Source organism: Ornithodoros turicata, chromosome 10, assembly GCF_037126465.1.
Source record: "Ornithodoros turicata isolate Travis chromosome 10, ASM3712646v1, whole genome shotgun sequence".
NCBI classification, from domain to species: Eukaryota; Metazoa; Arthropoda; class Arachnida; order Ixodida; family Argasidae; genus Ornithodoros; species Ornithodoros turicata.
The window spans coordinates 24751293-24767666 of NC_088210.1; the positions used below are offsets into that span (position 1 = coordinate 24751293).

The 16374-nt window shown below is 42.1% G+C and overlaps 1 protein-coding gene across 1 annotated transcript; it reads right to left on the minus strand.

The window, feature by feature from the left end:
• Window positions 1-101: 101 nt before the first annotated feature.
• Window positions 102-16327, minus strand: LOC135371159 (ATP-binding cassette sub-family C member 9-like). The gene is made up of 32 exons (XM_064605215.1): window positions 15408-16327; window positions 15156-15338; window positions 14186-14242; window positions 13924-14118; window positions 13612-13761; window positions 12055-12192; window positions 11833-11967; window positions 11416-11578; window positions 10448-10488; window positions 10227-10364; window positions 10011-10130; window positions 9655-9841; window positions 9321-9426; window positions 9104-9199; window positions 8344-8509; window positions 7298-7435; window positions 6817-7014; window positions 5870-6182; window positions 5531-5805; window positions 5321-5481; window positions 5182-5251; window positions 4571-4728; window positions 4386-4478; window positions 4214-4316; window positions 3737-3850; window positions 2920-3043; window positions 2620-2738; window positions 1603-1790; window positions 1436-1536; window positions 777-826; window positions 485-631; window positions 102-407 (listed from the first exon to the last, which is right to left on the minus strand). Exons 1-32 carry the CDS (start codon window positions 15960-15962, stop codon window positions 255-257), a joined length of 4935 nt encoding a protein of 1644 aa, XP_064461285.1. The 5' UTR covers window positions 15963-16327; the 3' UTR covers window positions 102-254.
• Window positions 16328-16374: the final 47 nt, after the last annotated feature.

Here is a 16374-nt window from a genome sequence, read left to right on the forward strand (position 1 = left end):
GCGGAAGAAAATGGCGCACACACTTCGAAACTGAAACTAAAGAGAGAGACCCCGCTTCGTCGCGACGCGCCCTGCGACTTCCCCCAGTAAAATGCACAGGAGACTAATAAAACAAGTTTATTAAAAAATATAGTACGGGCAATACAAAGCCTGTGAATAAATAGTGAGATCTGAACAATATGTAGATGGAGCATATATATGATGACGACCAAACATCTGAGCATAACTATATAACATATGAGTAGGTAGACGCGTTAAGCAGCAAATTGGTGCTCGCATTGTTTAAGTAGATTTGAGAAAAGGCTTCCATCACGCTTTCTGAGCTCTGAAGGACTGCCATCCTCTACAATACGTCCTGCATCGAGGACCAGAACACGATCAAACTTCAGAAGGCTTGTGACTCTGTGCTGTAAACGAAAAGTCACACGGTCTGAGAATGTAATATACACTGCACAGGAAAAAAGGCAACAAATTACTGCCTTACAGCAATGGCAAGTATGGTTGATTCCTTCCATGTTTTGAGTATCATCTTTTGAAGCAGCTTGTCCAATTGAGCATCCAAGGATGATGTCGCTTCGTCAAGTACCAGCAATTTGGATGGGCGCAGTAGAGATCTTGCGAGGCAGAAGAGCTAAAAAATATGCCAGTAATAACATTTAACTGTAACTGCTCCCATTTTCATGACATGCTGAGGCATATAGGCCAATTTGCAATGCGTCCGGTGTCTCCCACGCGGAACGGTTGTATCGAGAATGCATGGTAGGTGATCTGCTTACTTGTCGCTGTCCATTGCTGAAGTTGGACCCCTCGTCTGTCACTGCACCGTCTGTAAAATTAATTTAAACTTTTGAATAGAAGAGATTCAGATACCTTATCCAGCAGTTACAGCAAGGAAAGTGGTGACATCTTACAAAGAGATGACAAATAGTTTCAAACTGATCAAAAAGTTGGAGATAATGTGAGTCACCCAAAATATGAAAGTTCTCCCTGCGAACCATTATGGACAGTGACAGAGAATTGGGTATAATAACTATCAGTTTGTTGGTTTGTTTTAGTTCCACTAATCCAGAATCGGCAATGAGGGCCCTGCAGCAGAGCTAGAGGAAGGGCTTCCCTTCCACAGATAATTGCAAATATATACAAAAGAAATTAGTCAGTCAGTCATTAGTCAAAATCAGTGGCATATGTATGTGTGCAAAGCATCACTATAGTAATTTCTATATCAGGTGGATGTGCTGTGTTCGTATGTTACTAATGCTGTAGATGGGCTAGAGCAGTTTAGTCCGTATCCAGTTTTAGGGAACACACTTGCAAATAGTCAGGTGAACAGCCAGCATGGCAGTCGTGTCCCTGCCCTGTGCCCTCAAGAGAATGCACGTTCATGACATCTAGCTCCTCATAATTTTGCACAAGCACTATCGTTTACTTCACTTACCGAGACCTCCAGCAGCTATGACTACTTCCTTCAACTGTGCTTCTTCCAAGGCAACCCAGAGTTCTTCATTTTTAAATATTCGCTTGGGGTCAAGGTTTTCTCTAAACAGAGGACAGATTATTTGGAACACTTCAACCTTCGGTGTATATCACTTGCACAACCACTACCTTATAGTTCCGGAGAACATAACGGGTTCTTGAGGAATGATAGACAAGTGGGAGCGCAGGGTTTCGTGTGGCACTCTGGCAATGTCAATACCATCGACGAGTATTCTCCCTTCAGAGATTGGAACCATCTTAAACAATCCCATCACCAGAGATGACTTTCCGCTGCCGGTCCTGCCACAGATGCCAACCTTAACAACGTGAGAAAATTTGTATAATTAGGAAACTTTCTACTGCACACCATACCACAAACGCCAACCTTAACGAAACCAAAGTATTGAGAAACGGATCGCTATTCTTCCCAGGAATTAGTTCGTAGTGAGCTAAGCATTATTCATACCATGCTCAAGTACGCCAAATATCCAGTGATCTACACTGGGGCTTTGCAGGTTATACGAGCAGGAAGTAAAGTTAAATAATGAGAAAAACAGCACTAAAGCATTGATTAACAAGCATCCATTGAATCCATGAAGGAATTGTGTCTTGTCGGAAATCAGCTCTATGATGCCCTACTAGAAGAAAGAAGGGCCAACATTTTCTATAAAGACTACAATCAAAATAAAATCGCAAATAAAAAAAATAAAAAATCACCGGGATTTCGTGGTCATTGGGGCTTATTGTATTTATTTTCATTTCATGTAGAAATGAAGAGTCAGGTGCTAAAGGGATGGGAACAAAGCCGTCGTGAGGAGAGTTTGTGTCCAGGGCAGGGCAAATCTGAAGCCCCCCTCCCGTTGCCGTCAAACCCCCCTAAAAACAAAGAAAATAAAATGCTTATTTGCACTGCTGAGATCGTGAATTCAAATTCTCTTCATTCCCGCATTATACTGTCCAACCAATCTGCCAAGGCCTGCCGTTCGGCGCCCTCCCTGGCAAGAGTGCCCGGGGGCGGCTGCCCCTCTCACACATCCGTCGCGACGGCTCTGGACGGGAATCCCTGACAAGGCATCTGACCCTTTAATTTATCTGGCTTATACTTATCCTATCCATCTAAGCCATGATTGCGAGTTACTTTCATACCTTCTCTCCATCTTTGATAAACAGCGTAACTTCTTTAAGTACAGGCTCTTGGACTTCATCGTATCTGATAGACACCTTGTCGAACAACACTTCTCCATTTGCTGGCCAGTCGCTGTCAACTAACAACAAAGAACTTTATTTTATGATTATACGACTGGGGAGTTTCATCGGCAGGGGCAATATGCTATAGTCAACTATGAAGTGTATGCATACACAGCTTGCCATTAATTGATTAATAACACACAAATATTGTTTTAACTACACCACATACTGCAACAAATAGGAAAGTGGAGCACATACCATGAATTGGGTATTCCACAGTTTCTATGGGAAGGTTGCTGTATTCTTGCACTCTCTCAACTGAACTCATGTACATTTCCACATTTGAAAATTGCCTCACAAGCCAGTTCAAGTATATGGGGACCTAGAAAAATAAAATCGTGATCATTCAGTAAAGGACGATACAGGGAGAGCGATGCACACGGCAGTGCAACAGCTTGGGTGTGTGTGTGAGAGAGAGAGAAGGTGGACAAATATGTCTCTTTCATAAGAGACTCCTGTAACTGTGTGTTCGGATGAGCAACATTTCCCTGAACACTCCAGAGGAGTATGTGAAAAACATCAGTTTTCTGCTGCCATGTAAGCACAAACGCTCAGTGTCATGTCTTTCTGTGCAATGCTACCCTGTGGTACCCTGTGGGAGTACCCTGTGGCGCAGTCACAAGATATTCTGTAGCATAGTGTTAGCAATACGGTTGCCGTGGGAGACGATGACGAGCGCGCGGGGGTAGGGAACATCCTCTTTGGGTTGTCCTGTTTGGATGGTCGCATTATGTTTTCTCGCTCCAAAGAATAAATCAGCTTATCACGTCTTACATCTCTGGCAATACGACAGGAAAGGAAAACATAAGTAATAGAACTTATGCAAAGTTTTCTTGCTCTTCTCTAGTCTAGATTATTCTCTGGGGATGTCACTCAAATGTCTCAATACACAGTAAAGGTAGTTAGCCATGAAGGAACACTTCTTTCTTCACCTCCTTCACAGGGCATGACGGTAGCATCCGTTTTGCTTCTTTGCCTAGAAATCAAATCAGATATCAGTTTTTTGCCGTCTTACCAATAAAGTGTACGCCATGGCAATGCCAACAAGTGAAGGGCTGATGCTCCCTGCGGTGGCGGCCACAACAGCAGACAAGATGGCCAAGAAAAGTATAACTCCACCTAGGTAATCCTGAAAAAACATTTGTCACCACTCAGTAGGACATTCTTAGGACCAAACATGTTCTAGTAAATGCACAGGCAAGCTCCTGGATCAATACCGCACCTGATACGTACCCTACCTAGTAAGGTATAGTGGGTAAGGTAACTAGCATGTGAATGCAACATAAAAGACAACATGCCACCGCCCCTGTTCTGAACCATTTTGAATGTGCGGCTGTTTATGTTATGTTTACTGGCAAGAATCACTCTGCGAAGAATCTGCAATGCATGCAGAGCTCATGCAGCAGATATTTTGCTGCCTCTCGGAGCAATTTAGTGGAAGCTAATTCTAAAAATGGAGGAAAGCAACCCGTTCACAAAACGAAAACATTACCAGGCATATTCCGAGCCAGCAGTTTGCACAGTTCACTAATATAAAAGTGAGATTGTTGGTGTCGATGTGATCGTTCATCTTTTCTATAAATTGTGCTTCTTCCCTGTAACGGAAAAATAGAGATCACAGTGATTAGTTTTGTGGCCTGCATTTACTCTTAGATGCCTTCTACCTGAATGCACGGATGGTAGTTAGTCCGGACAGAGTTGCAGAGAAATGAGAAAAAATTGGACCTTTTGTCATGTTGTCCAGCCTCTGTAGTTCCCTTTGGGAGGAAAGACAAACTTTCATGAGGCAGGCACAACAACAAAAAATACCAAGCAGGCGAAGGGCAGAAAATAGCAGCAGCACGTGTACCTTGAGGAGCAGCGGAAGAAAAACTGCACACCGTAATACACAGCAAGGACTGGAATAATGAGCACCAAGAACAGAGGTGTGATATAGATGTCAACCAACACAGCAGAAATGCACAACATCAGGAATCTCATAAGCACAGGTAGCGTTGCTGGTAGTTTCTGAAAGGCAAGAGTAATCTGCATTTATGCAAAGGCACAGAACATTTGTCACGGTACACTGCTACCTCAATGGACTAAGACCTTCCTCAGTATCGTTATGCAGATGCACCAAAACACTAGGGTTCAAAAACAGGTTTGTCATAAACTCTGGCTAAAATTGCAGTGGACCTCTCCTGTCTCGCTTGCCCTGCTGACTGCTAACTACTATGGAGTTCCGGTAGTCACATTAGTAGAGAATGAGGAGGATAGCATGACTAAAATTAAATGTAACATAGGGGTACGCCTAGGTATAGGGAACGGTCAAGTGATACAGCAATGATACAGCAAGTGAGGACTGCAAAAAATCTGCGAATGAACATCAATTTTGCAATTCTTTGCACCATCATAAAACCAAGGTAGCATTATAGCAGTGAAAAAGACAGTGCTAAGAGTGTTCTCTTGAGGCTCCCTTACTTTGTCAATGATTCCCATGTCACCTGCAAACCTATTCACAATTCTGCCTACGGGATTGGTATCAAAGAACCTGCGTATAAAAGCAAAGCATTTGTCAAATTTTTCTCATAATTGTATACACTGTAGCCTCCGCACCCACCTCATGGGGCACTGGACAATATTGTCGAGCATACTGTTATGGAGGACTCGAATGGACCTCAAGGACACAAGCTGCGCTGACAGGTTAGTAACAAGGGAGAGCAAAATAGAGATCGCTGACAACCCTGCATAGCCCATCAGATACTTCCAGGTTGTATCATCCTGCAAAAACAGACACTCAGCATAACCACTACGCAGCTTTTACGCCTACCTTCTCAATGGTCACTGAAGAGTTGTAGGTTTTGGAAGTTTCCGACCAGCCAGTGAGCCAAAAGTCAGTTCCCGTTTTGGCGCCCTGGTTTGCCGCAAACAGTAAAACCACTATGATAGCCAGAGTTCTACGACAGGCTTTCATGTAAGAGCAGTAGACCTTCAGCGGTATCTTTCCCATTTGCCTCTCCTCTTCAGCGATCAGTCTGCCTTCCTCGACATCAATTGGCATTAGATGCGTGCTCCCCAGCATGCTGTACTGCGAGGACATGCTCGCTGCAAGGAACAAAAGGACGCCCCCTATAAAATCAAATTCTCACTATATCCACATTTTATTCACCCAAGAGTGCATCGGGAGGATGAAAGCTATCGTCGTGTTCCTGGTCTTCATCCCCTTCTTCGATGAGCTGTTGATCAGCATGCTGCGAAACATGTGAACTGAGGCGCATGGGAGGGGCCCGTTTCCAGGACAGCTGTCGCAGCACGTGCTTCGGTGTGCTGGGGTTGCTGTGAGAGACATGTTCTGTTCCTGGCATGGCAGACTGGGTCAACTGGCTCAGCATCGCATCTTCATTTGCGCAGTCATTTACGGGTAGAGGACATGAAGGGTCATGTGATAGTTGCCTTCCCAGGCTGCTCATTGCAGATATATCCTATAAGAGTGAGGGGGTGTGTGTTCATGTGACATTGAAATTACGGATACATATGAGAGAGGGGACAGAACGCGCTTGTGCCTTATACACAGAGCCTGAAGTTTTAGGGTTCAACCAGATTCTTCCCTTGAACTTGCACCCCAAATTCTACGCGGCCTCTTTAGGGTGAAACCCAATTTTTACCCGTCAAATTGTCCTCACCGAAATGTCTGTAGGAATGCACACTAACTTGTTTGGCTGCAAACGCAATTACATCACCAAGGGTACAGTTCGTCTGAGTAATGAAGCCAGATTTCTCACAGATTTTAGCATACTGGAAGTTTTTTCCACCCGAATTTGCTGATTTTTACCCCCCAATTGTGCAAAAAATATTTCCCAAAAACTTCAGGCTCCACTTATACACTGTTACAACCTGGACTCTATTTTTTGCTTGTACAGGCTGAAAGGCAATGTCGCAGTATTTTGGTGGTATTTTACCACAGAAGTTTGCGCAAATTCGCTAGCACTCCTTGAATGAATTGGAAAAGTTCAAATTTTATTTATTTCAATTATGCTCAGGAGCGAACGCTTCCTTTAATGTCCAGCATTGCATGAGCAACTTTTCGTAGTGATGAGACAAGATTCCTGTACGTACCTGGACAGATCCAGACTGGTACAACGACTGCTTGGTTAGCATGCGGACAAGACGATGCCTTTCCTGCGCGGTATCATCTGCGGTAATGCAAGGACGCCTGATAGTTTTGCGTAGCACAGTAGATATGGTTGGGTCTTTGGACTCTATCTCTGCCATGCTGCCCTGGCAGCGAATCTTCCCGTTTTCCATCACCACCACCTACGGATGGTTTGAAAGCAGAGATACATTTTACGAACTCTTTGATAACCGTTGCAATGTTACGGTATGTACATCATGCAATGTTACGGTAAGTTTAAGTAAGTAGGTAAGTAAGTAGTAAAGTTAAGTTAAGTAAAAGTAAAGTTAAGTTAAGTAAAAGTTAAGTTAACTAGTTAAGTAACTTTTACTTTGGTTTAAGTTAAAGTTTAAGTTAAGTTAAGTAAATAAGTAAGTAAGTAAGGTACGGTTATGTGCAATGTTACCGTAAGAATTTTCTCCTTACTTTGAACGCATGGGTCAGCAGCTCGAGATTATGTGTTACCAACACAAATGTTTGAGAATTCTTGGCAACATGGTTCTTTATTCCTTTTTCAAATACATGTTGTGCAACATGAGCATCCAGTGCTGAGAGAGGGTCGTCCTAGAAGGACCACACGATCATGTGCATCATATTGTGCAGAAAGCCACATCTTGCACCACAACTAACCTGCTACTACGACACAGGGGGTAAAATAAACTAAGGGCTCATAATAATAAAAGGGCTCACTTCCACGGATATTCGGCGAATTAATTTCGGCAATTGCCATTGCATCACGAGTGGGACTATGTGCTATACTGAGTAAAATTCCCCATTAGTACAAAACCCATTCCCGCAAAGAAAACGTTAGGTTGTCTTGGGAAATTTCGGAGTTCAATTCAAGAAATTAACTTTCTGTCAATTGAAATGAAATAAAAATGTTACCAATATGTGGCAAAAGTTATTGGCAGAAAAAAATCCCTTGACCGCATGTCTCTCCGGGGCCTACGTTTTTTACTATGAATTTCTATAATGGTTGGTGGACCACCCTGTATATGACGAAGACAGTGCCACTGTCGAAACATCGACCGTTTTGTTAAAATACCATGTTGTAGTTTGTCAACTACTTTTTGTCAACTTCTCTGTAATCAGTTGTCCACGTCTTATTATTTTACTTTTATTCAACTTCGCAGCCGTCTCTTTAATCTATATATATATATATGATATATATATTGATATATGATAGGTACTAACAAAATATGAGGCAGACAACGAAGATGTAGGAAGTAGAAAAAGGGGGAGTTATTTATTTGCTAGTGGAAAGTTAAGGGGGAAGTCAACGTTGCGGCGGAAGCTCCGCCTTCGTCAGGACAGGTCAGGACTTCGTCAGGATATATGATATATATATTTATCTAACAGCTACTTGCAACAGGGATTCTAATTCCCAGCCATTAATTTATGTGCATCACACTGTAACAGAATTCACGAAATTCAATCCGCTTTACTGTCCTACTGGAGGTGTTCAAACTTACCAAGATGACCAACTTTGCGTTAGAGTAAAGAGCTCGAGCTAGTGCAACCCTCTGTCGTTGGCCGCCACTGAGGTTAACTCCACGTTCCCCTATTTCAGTCATGTCTCGTGCAGGGAGTATATCAATATCTTCTTGTAAAGCACAGGCTTGAATGGCTTGGTGGTATCTGACATTTCAGAAATATATTATTTCATGAACAAATGGTGGGCAGGCAGCGTGGATGCTGATGTCAGTTGTGAATTTTACGAGGAGCCACGCTGACATAGTGTGATTGATAGGAGTAGAAGGGTGCTGACTAGCAGGTGCATAACTGAGAAGAGGATGATGCCCGGGACAAGGAGAAACAAAACAACGCGCACACAAAATTTCTCAAAAGGGAATATTTTTTGTCGGGGAATAATCCAAACACTTCACTGCATGAGTCTAATTTGTGATTAGTATGCAAGAAGGTGATCAAGAATAATGCTTCACAAATTCAACACAGATGTATATCAAAACATGACTGGAATTTCTCAAGCTTAAAAGACCTATACTTTAAAAGACCAGTACTATAAGAAAATAAAAACCTGAGATGGAGAAATGAAAGACGAACCCCACATGTTTTCGAGATCGTGAGTGTTTTATTTTTAGTTCCTGGGTCTCTGGTTTTTATATTTGTCATCGTGAAGCAGCTAGACTGCACCCTTACAGTTCTGCCATTGCTGTATTGTAAAAGTGTGCTGTACACAAAGTGGCATAAGCTACACGCATGGATACATACCTCCTGCCATCAAATCGTTGCCCAAACAGGATGTTTTCTTTCAAGGTAGCATTCAACAACCATGCTTTCTGTGGCACATATGCCACAAACGGAACACTGCAGAGACAAAGTTTAAGCAGTAGTAGATAGCACTCTTTAAATTTACCATTCCAGCATAAGACAATTGCTCAAATAACGCAACTAAAAAATGAATAAAGCGGGAGAAAAAAATACTTACTGTGCCCATGTGACATTTCCTTTGTAAGGTTCCAGCTCACCCAGCATACCATAGAGAAGTGTGGACTTCCCGCTTCCAACAGGTCCAGTCACAATTGTTAGCGTCCCTGCAAGTGTAATTGTTACCATCCCTGGAAGCAATGCATGGGGCTAACGCAAACAACAACAATTAATGAGCAAAGGTTCAAGTATGCAATGCATCCAACTTGCAAGCTTGTTTCGATGTGATTTACTTTTACGTGTAAAACAACGCAAAATATCAAGTATTTTATACATTGACTTTGCAACCTTGCGACCTTTGCAACATTTTTCCTTCTGTACTTTGAGGTGGTTACCTTCTGGCACTTCAAGATTAATATCTTGAAGCACAGGAATCTTTGTTTCATTATCCCAAGTGAAATGAGCATTCGACATTACTATCATGGGTTGATTCACAGGCGGGGAATTGGAATGGCCTAGAAGATCTCCGTCCTCATTGGTTCCAAGGCACCTCTCCAGCAGTTCTGTGTCCTTGATGTCCAGCTACAGGGAAACACATCATATTACAACGAATGCCGGGACACTACCCCCAGTGAAGACTACATCCGTGTATACTTAGACAGGACGAACCTTCTTTAAAAGTATCTAAAAGAAAAACGATCAAAATACTGTATAATTTTAGAACTCTCTGAAGAAATGAAAAAGCAGGTACCATCACGCTTCCGCTTTCAGGGTTTATCTTCAAAGCGGCCTTCGATTCCCTCTTCCTCCAAGGCGCTCCCGAGTCTATCTCGGGCACGTTGAGAAAGTCAGCCAAGCGCCTCGTGCTTACCTGTTTAAAAAAAAAGGAAAAACTTTTCACACACATGCAACGCCGAAATGTTGGTAACTCAGGACTGTCTGAGTGATGTTAAATACAAAGTCTTACCACAGCATTGATGACTATGGGAATCACAAATGGTATTATGTAAAGGGGAACCGTAAGTTGATTGAAAAGCGCTAGTCCAGAGAACACCTTAGCAGGTGTCAGCTGTTTTCCCTCAACGAGGGAGTACATAGAAAAAGTCTGAAAGAAAAGAAATGCTTGACTTAGCATTGCATACTTTCACGTATGTAATTCACATCAGGAACCAGCACTGTCAGTCTTACCACTAGTGTAAGTAGGATAGCTGAGCCTTGGGTGATGAAAGCTGCAAACATTTGGAATAATTTCAGGATCTGCACTCTTTTAGATGTAGAGTACTATTCACAAGTTGAGTATATGGCATAGTGGGCAACACTGAATAAATGGGCAGATGCAATAATGAAGGCAGCTATTAAGCTATAGCTAAGCTAGGTTTATTTGTCTATGTTTGGGCTTGGAAATCTGGACTTGCTTCTCAGAACGTCAGGGTAACACCACTTAAGTTGCAGACATTTGCACTATATACAGAGGGCCTTGTGTTTTCGTGTTTCGTGTTTTTTGAAAGTCTGGTTTTATCTCAGGAGCCATAAAACAGGTTAAAATCGGGCGACGCTGCGTGTAAAAGCAGCTTTTCTGGTCAAAAATAAACAAGCGCTTCTCACACTTTAGGTGCACACAAGATATGAAACAGCTACGCTGAATGTACAGTGCTTAGCATTCTGCAGTGCTTGTATTGATGGCTGAATTGGCACTTTGCCGAGATCGTTTTCAGACCTTTTCGGGTTTTGCCCTAAGTGATGATGATGCAAATCAATGGGAAAAACCGTGTTTTACCCTAAAACACAAGGCCCTACATTTACATAATTGACGTTTGTAACATTTCCCTGAACCTGGGGAATTATATGTATGAATAGATAAAAAGGTTAGCTGTTTCAGATGTAAAAACAATATATACAGATGTCAAAATTACTTTTATGTGTGGTCTGTGAGTGCTTAGTAGTTGCTTGATGGTTTAATTCAGTAAAAACAAACTGAACAAACATTTGTACAGGACAGAAAATCGTGGTGCATGAGCACCACGATTTTAACGCCCCCTGAAAACTATCTTCTTTACATTTAAACTACTTGCACCCATTCAACTTGAGGGCAGTTTCAAGAAATTTTACGTGTACGATGACATGCGGTTTTCAAGCAGCTACGATGTTTTACGTACTATTTATGGCCACGAAGACAGCATCTTTCTTCAGCACCTTCAGTTCATCCTTGCGAACATTCTTTATCATCTCAGAGTACATTTTCTCCCACCCGTAAAGCTTTAATAGCTTTATCCCAAGCAGTAGTTCGGTAGTACGTCTTATCCTTAAATCAGATATTGTCTGGAATGGGATGAATAAGCCAAAATGTTTTTAGTAGGTGCAACAATCTACTTATTTCACTTCGGATGAGTGGTATTACATAAAATTTAAGCACTACCACAATATGGCAAAACACTGATACTACGATACCGTCAAATATTTTCCCCACGATTCAGAACAACTAAGATTATGCTATATCCAGACTGATAAGCTTCCACAAACATTTTATCATGCAGTTCACATGATAGTGATATTCTGCGTTTATCTCTACTAACCAGAGATTCCTTCTGCAGCTTTGAGAGGATTGTACAAACCCAGTACTGAATGGGAGATAAAATATAGATGCACGCTGCTCCAATCAATGCACTATATCCAAGCTGCTTATAAAGAAGAAACAGCAGTAACAGCAACTGTAAACAGAGAATTTGTGTGTGTAAACAGCAGTAGCAACCTCCCAATAAGCAACACTTAATAGCAATGTTACAAAGTGCACCAACCTTGAATGGTACTGCCCAGATATAATGACCCATAGAGAAAAGCAGCATGACATTAAATGCATCTACTGACATGTGATTGACAACCGAGCCGATATCGACGTCGCTAGAAATGCAGAGAGATTTCCGATAGACGAGGCTCTGAAATGGAATGGTGCTCTTGAAAAAGGGGGCGTCGTTAGAAATGAGTCTTTGGATTAACAACAACCAAAGCATGCAGTGCACCAAATAGATACCTGATACAAATTTCTCATACAAAGCCCTAAATATTTTTCACAAATTTTCTAATGGCATTCTGTTCTACACAGGCATAGTTCACCACAAGAATGGCCAGATTAAATTTTTCAAGCAGTCGCTGCAATCAGAGATCACAAACAAGATGCAAAGCCATGCACGCAGACAAACAGTGAGGTATGCACAGAGAAGAGTACCTATTCTCAAGGTCTGTTGGTCTCTCCAAACAGGATGCGCTATAGCAGTCTAAAGGAAAATACTTTGTAAGCCTTGTGCAACAGAATATGCTGTTACACAGGTTCTACCTGTAACTGTGTTAGCAATACGCAGGTGATTGGTACACATACATGACGGGGTTTTATAGCCAACAGCCCAGCACATAATTGGATATATAAGACTGTGCTATTATTTATTTTTATGACATTTAGACTTATGGGATCCAAACAAGAGACAATATTTGATACATTAATATTGTACAGAAGCAAAATGTAAACAAAATGGATGAGCAATTTATTAAATAATTACAGTTCAACGGTTAAATGATATATTCTGGAGATGTAGAGCTTCAGTTTTGGTGCAATACTTTTCATAGGCTGCGCTATGTATTGAGGTGTATATGTGAGTCTACATATGTGCTTGCAGCAAGCACTTCTCATTCAGGTTGGATATACCTCCCCATTAGAAATTGGGGCCATTTATGCCACTCACTCCATCAACATTGTCATACAAATATTGTTTTGCTACAAAGCACTTGACAATTTGATGAACAATCCTGAAAAGCAGGTTGCTACCATGAACTTTAGAACCTCAGAAGTTTAGTTAGAACCTCAGATGGATATATAAAGATAATCTAATTGCTGACAACTCAACCTTCCTGAAATGCATGGCAATGTTACTTAAATGTTGTTAGGTTCCTATGGCGGGGTTCTAATTTCAATCTGTGGGATCAGCATAGAGTTGACAACTGTTGTAGGTATTTCATTGAGCACACTGAGGGTATAGCACACTTTTGCTGTTAGCACAAAATATAGCAAAGACGGGAAAGCTGCCAACAAGCTCTGTTAAATGTTAGCATACATTGGCATACAGCTCTGCCCTTGGAAACACCAGAAAAGATGCAGAAAAAAGCTTCATGTAGCGTTATTTTGCATTTAACACGGTTTAGGACATACGATGTGCATCTATAAATCTATGCCGTCTACCTTCGTAATTAACTGTGTTCCATCTTCATGTGCGGTATCTGTGTGATGTCACATAAAGCCATGTCTGCCCTATCAATAGTTAAGGTCCCACTACTCTCCACAAACATCTGCAAGGACAACGTACCTGCAATGCAGAACGCACGTGAACTCCTTCCATGATCGCCAAATGATTAAAATTATTGGAGCATGTACTCTGTATGAATGTAGTGATCAGAATAACCACTGAAACAACATAGGCATTGTTCAGCAGGTCCATATACGTAGGGTAGGGATCCTGCGTGAAAGAGAACATGTGGTCTTTCAGCATCACCTAGCGCAGACCTGAACATAAAATTTACGTTACGAGGTTGACTGCAGTGATATTGCATGCTCAATAGCAATAGATGCCAACTACGGAGCGCACTGACATTGCACAGTAGTGCGGATTTACTTCTACCTTTGAGATTGATGCGCTTTCTGGGTTTGTCACAGTCTCGACATAGTCTACAATCAAGCTTATTGATAGTGGTCCCAACAGGCCAGTTATGTCTCCCACAATCTTTATCAGACCTCCAAGCACTGCTGTTCTCCAGTATGTCTTGAAATAGCAACGCCAAAGTGACGGTCGCCTGCCTTTACTTTCTGACCTAGCCTGCACCAGAAATAGAGAGAAGAAGAAGAAGTTAATTTAGAAGCAACACATTGTACAGGCAGTTTACCTTCTCGACTTCAAATGCCACGTTGAACCTTTCATATTGGTGCTGATTAAGATGTTCCTAGAAATGAGAAAGTACGTAACTGTAGCAGCCGCAGCAGCTGGAACATGCAAGTAGCGAGCGTATTGAGAATGCTAAGAACATTATAAGTGGAACAATGGTTACATTCCACTATGTTTTCAATAACTGATCAGTTTTTTGTATTTTACAGGTAGGGTACCATGATTCGGTATCTAATACAGGGTGTCTCACCTATAATGTCATAAAAAATCGTGTTCGAAAATCTACTTGTCACAACATTATGGGGTCAACACCATTTATCTCGTGTGAGATTTTGTCATGACTTCTGAATGTATTTTGCAATGTAATGGGGGTAAATCCAATGTGCACTTTCTGTTTCTGTAAAAAAGAAAAAGAAAAGAAAAACAAAAACGTGAGGTTGATTGGCAAATTTTGGACATCAATTGGGAAAATTCAATTTCTAACGAATTCAATTTTATAAAAGTGCTCAGAAGTAAAGGCAAAATGTCCCCCCAGATAAATGGTGTTGACCCCATGACGTTGAGAAAAGTATATTTTTTAATACGATTTTTATCGCATCAGATGAAACACCCTGTACAAAAAGACAGTGCAGATAATTGTAGCAATGTTTTCAGAATTGCAAGCAAAATGTTTAGCGCTTACTTAATGCAAAGGGCAGTACAGTAGTTCTGTGGGACTACCCGAATCCAAGAGATGGCACTCTCCACCCTCTCCTGTACAAATACCACCATCTTTCCTTCCCTTCTTTCACCCAACCCCTTTCCCACACCCTTGGTGCATCGAGCCACCAATTCTGAGCAGGTTGACTGCACCATTCCCAAAGATCCTCCCAAACCAAACTGCCAACACTCTGCAGCGCTGGAGTCCTCGAGGTGCTTGCGTGTTACGGTTAAGTATGACAGCCGTTGTACATGGCAGGGAAAATACATACGTCGGGCAGGAACCCCAGATCTTCCAGTTGTAGAATATGATCATAACCACGTCGTAGCAGGGGCATCAGCCAACTGAAACAGCACTTTGATGGCAGAGAAGCAAACGGAAACCTGTACATTATGTTCATCATGTCCACTGAAGGCTGCAGTGGCTCCTTTTTCGGTTTCCGGAAAAGGTACCTCTGAAACAGAAAAGGTTATGCAACAGGTAGTTTCTTTTTATGGGTGTGGCTGGCAGATCATGGACTTACCTCTTCATTGTACAGTGCCACCTCGACTGCAAACATTCCCAAACACGCAAGAATTGCTCCAGTGTTTGTTTCCAGCGTAACATGTTTAAATGACATTCCTTCATCAAGTAGGACTGCTTCTTTCCCACTCCTTAACACGATGGCACATGGCCAATAGAGAAGCAAAATTATTAATTGTCTTGGCATCCGGCGCTTCTCGACTTGACTGTAAAGAAAGATTGCCGCCAGCACAGCAAGAAAAGACGTCACTGCACTGAGGAGTGGATGAAGATTCCTTTGTGAATTTTCCCTCCTTAACAAGATCATCACGCTGTCAGCCAACTCGAAACCGTGAATAGCCAACATGAAGAACGTCAAGATCCATCGCAGATCGTGGTCCAGGTACCGAAAGCCAGCCGGCACGCTTCTAATGGTCCCTCTAGCTAGGCATATCAGGACAACGGCAACGAATACGCAAATAACAAGAGCGACATTGAGAACGAAAGTTCCCAAATTCATAACGCACACTCGGTCGCCCCAAGTTTCGGTTTCGTTGCAGAATGTTGAAACCAACATCGTACAACAGCTCTGCGCGAAGGCTTCAGAAGTCGCAGTTGTAACTTCAATATCTCAACAACAAAAACCACCTCCCACCTTCACATGGCAAGAATACTGGCCGGTACCACGACTTGCACTTGAGTTTGCAACAGGTGTGTTCCCAATGCATGACGAACCATGCCACACACAGGTGAATAACAGCAAAACAAACGCGAGCAGTTGCCCTTTGGTTGGAATCCAGTTATCTTGTATGAGCAAGACTATATACAGCGACGACCCTTGAAGCACGATTACATAAGTCACTCGATTAGAATTCACGGAGCGAGCCACCTGAACGAGCGAGGTGTGAGCAAATGCTATGTTTACGCGCTCTTGAAGCGTAGTGTAGTTAGTTCCACCGCGTTTTACTAGATGGCAGCACAAGTGACAT

Bases quoted from the DNA above. Each gene is read 5' to 3' on its own strand.
- LOC135371159 (XM_064605215.1), bottom strand. From the start codon at position 15,962: ATGTTGGTTTCAACATTCTGCAACGAAACCGAAACTTGGGGCGACCGA. The intron at 14,119-14,185 runs GTAAACTGCCTG...TTTCTGGTGCAG, and splicing joins TGGCATTTGAAGTCGAGAAG to GCTAGGTCAGAAAGTAAAGG. The intron at 1,537-1,602 runs GTAGTGGTTGTG...TCCTCTGTTTAG, and splicing joins ATGTTCTCCGGAACTATAAG to AGAAAACCTTGACCCCAAGC.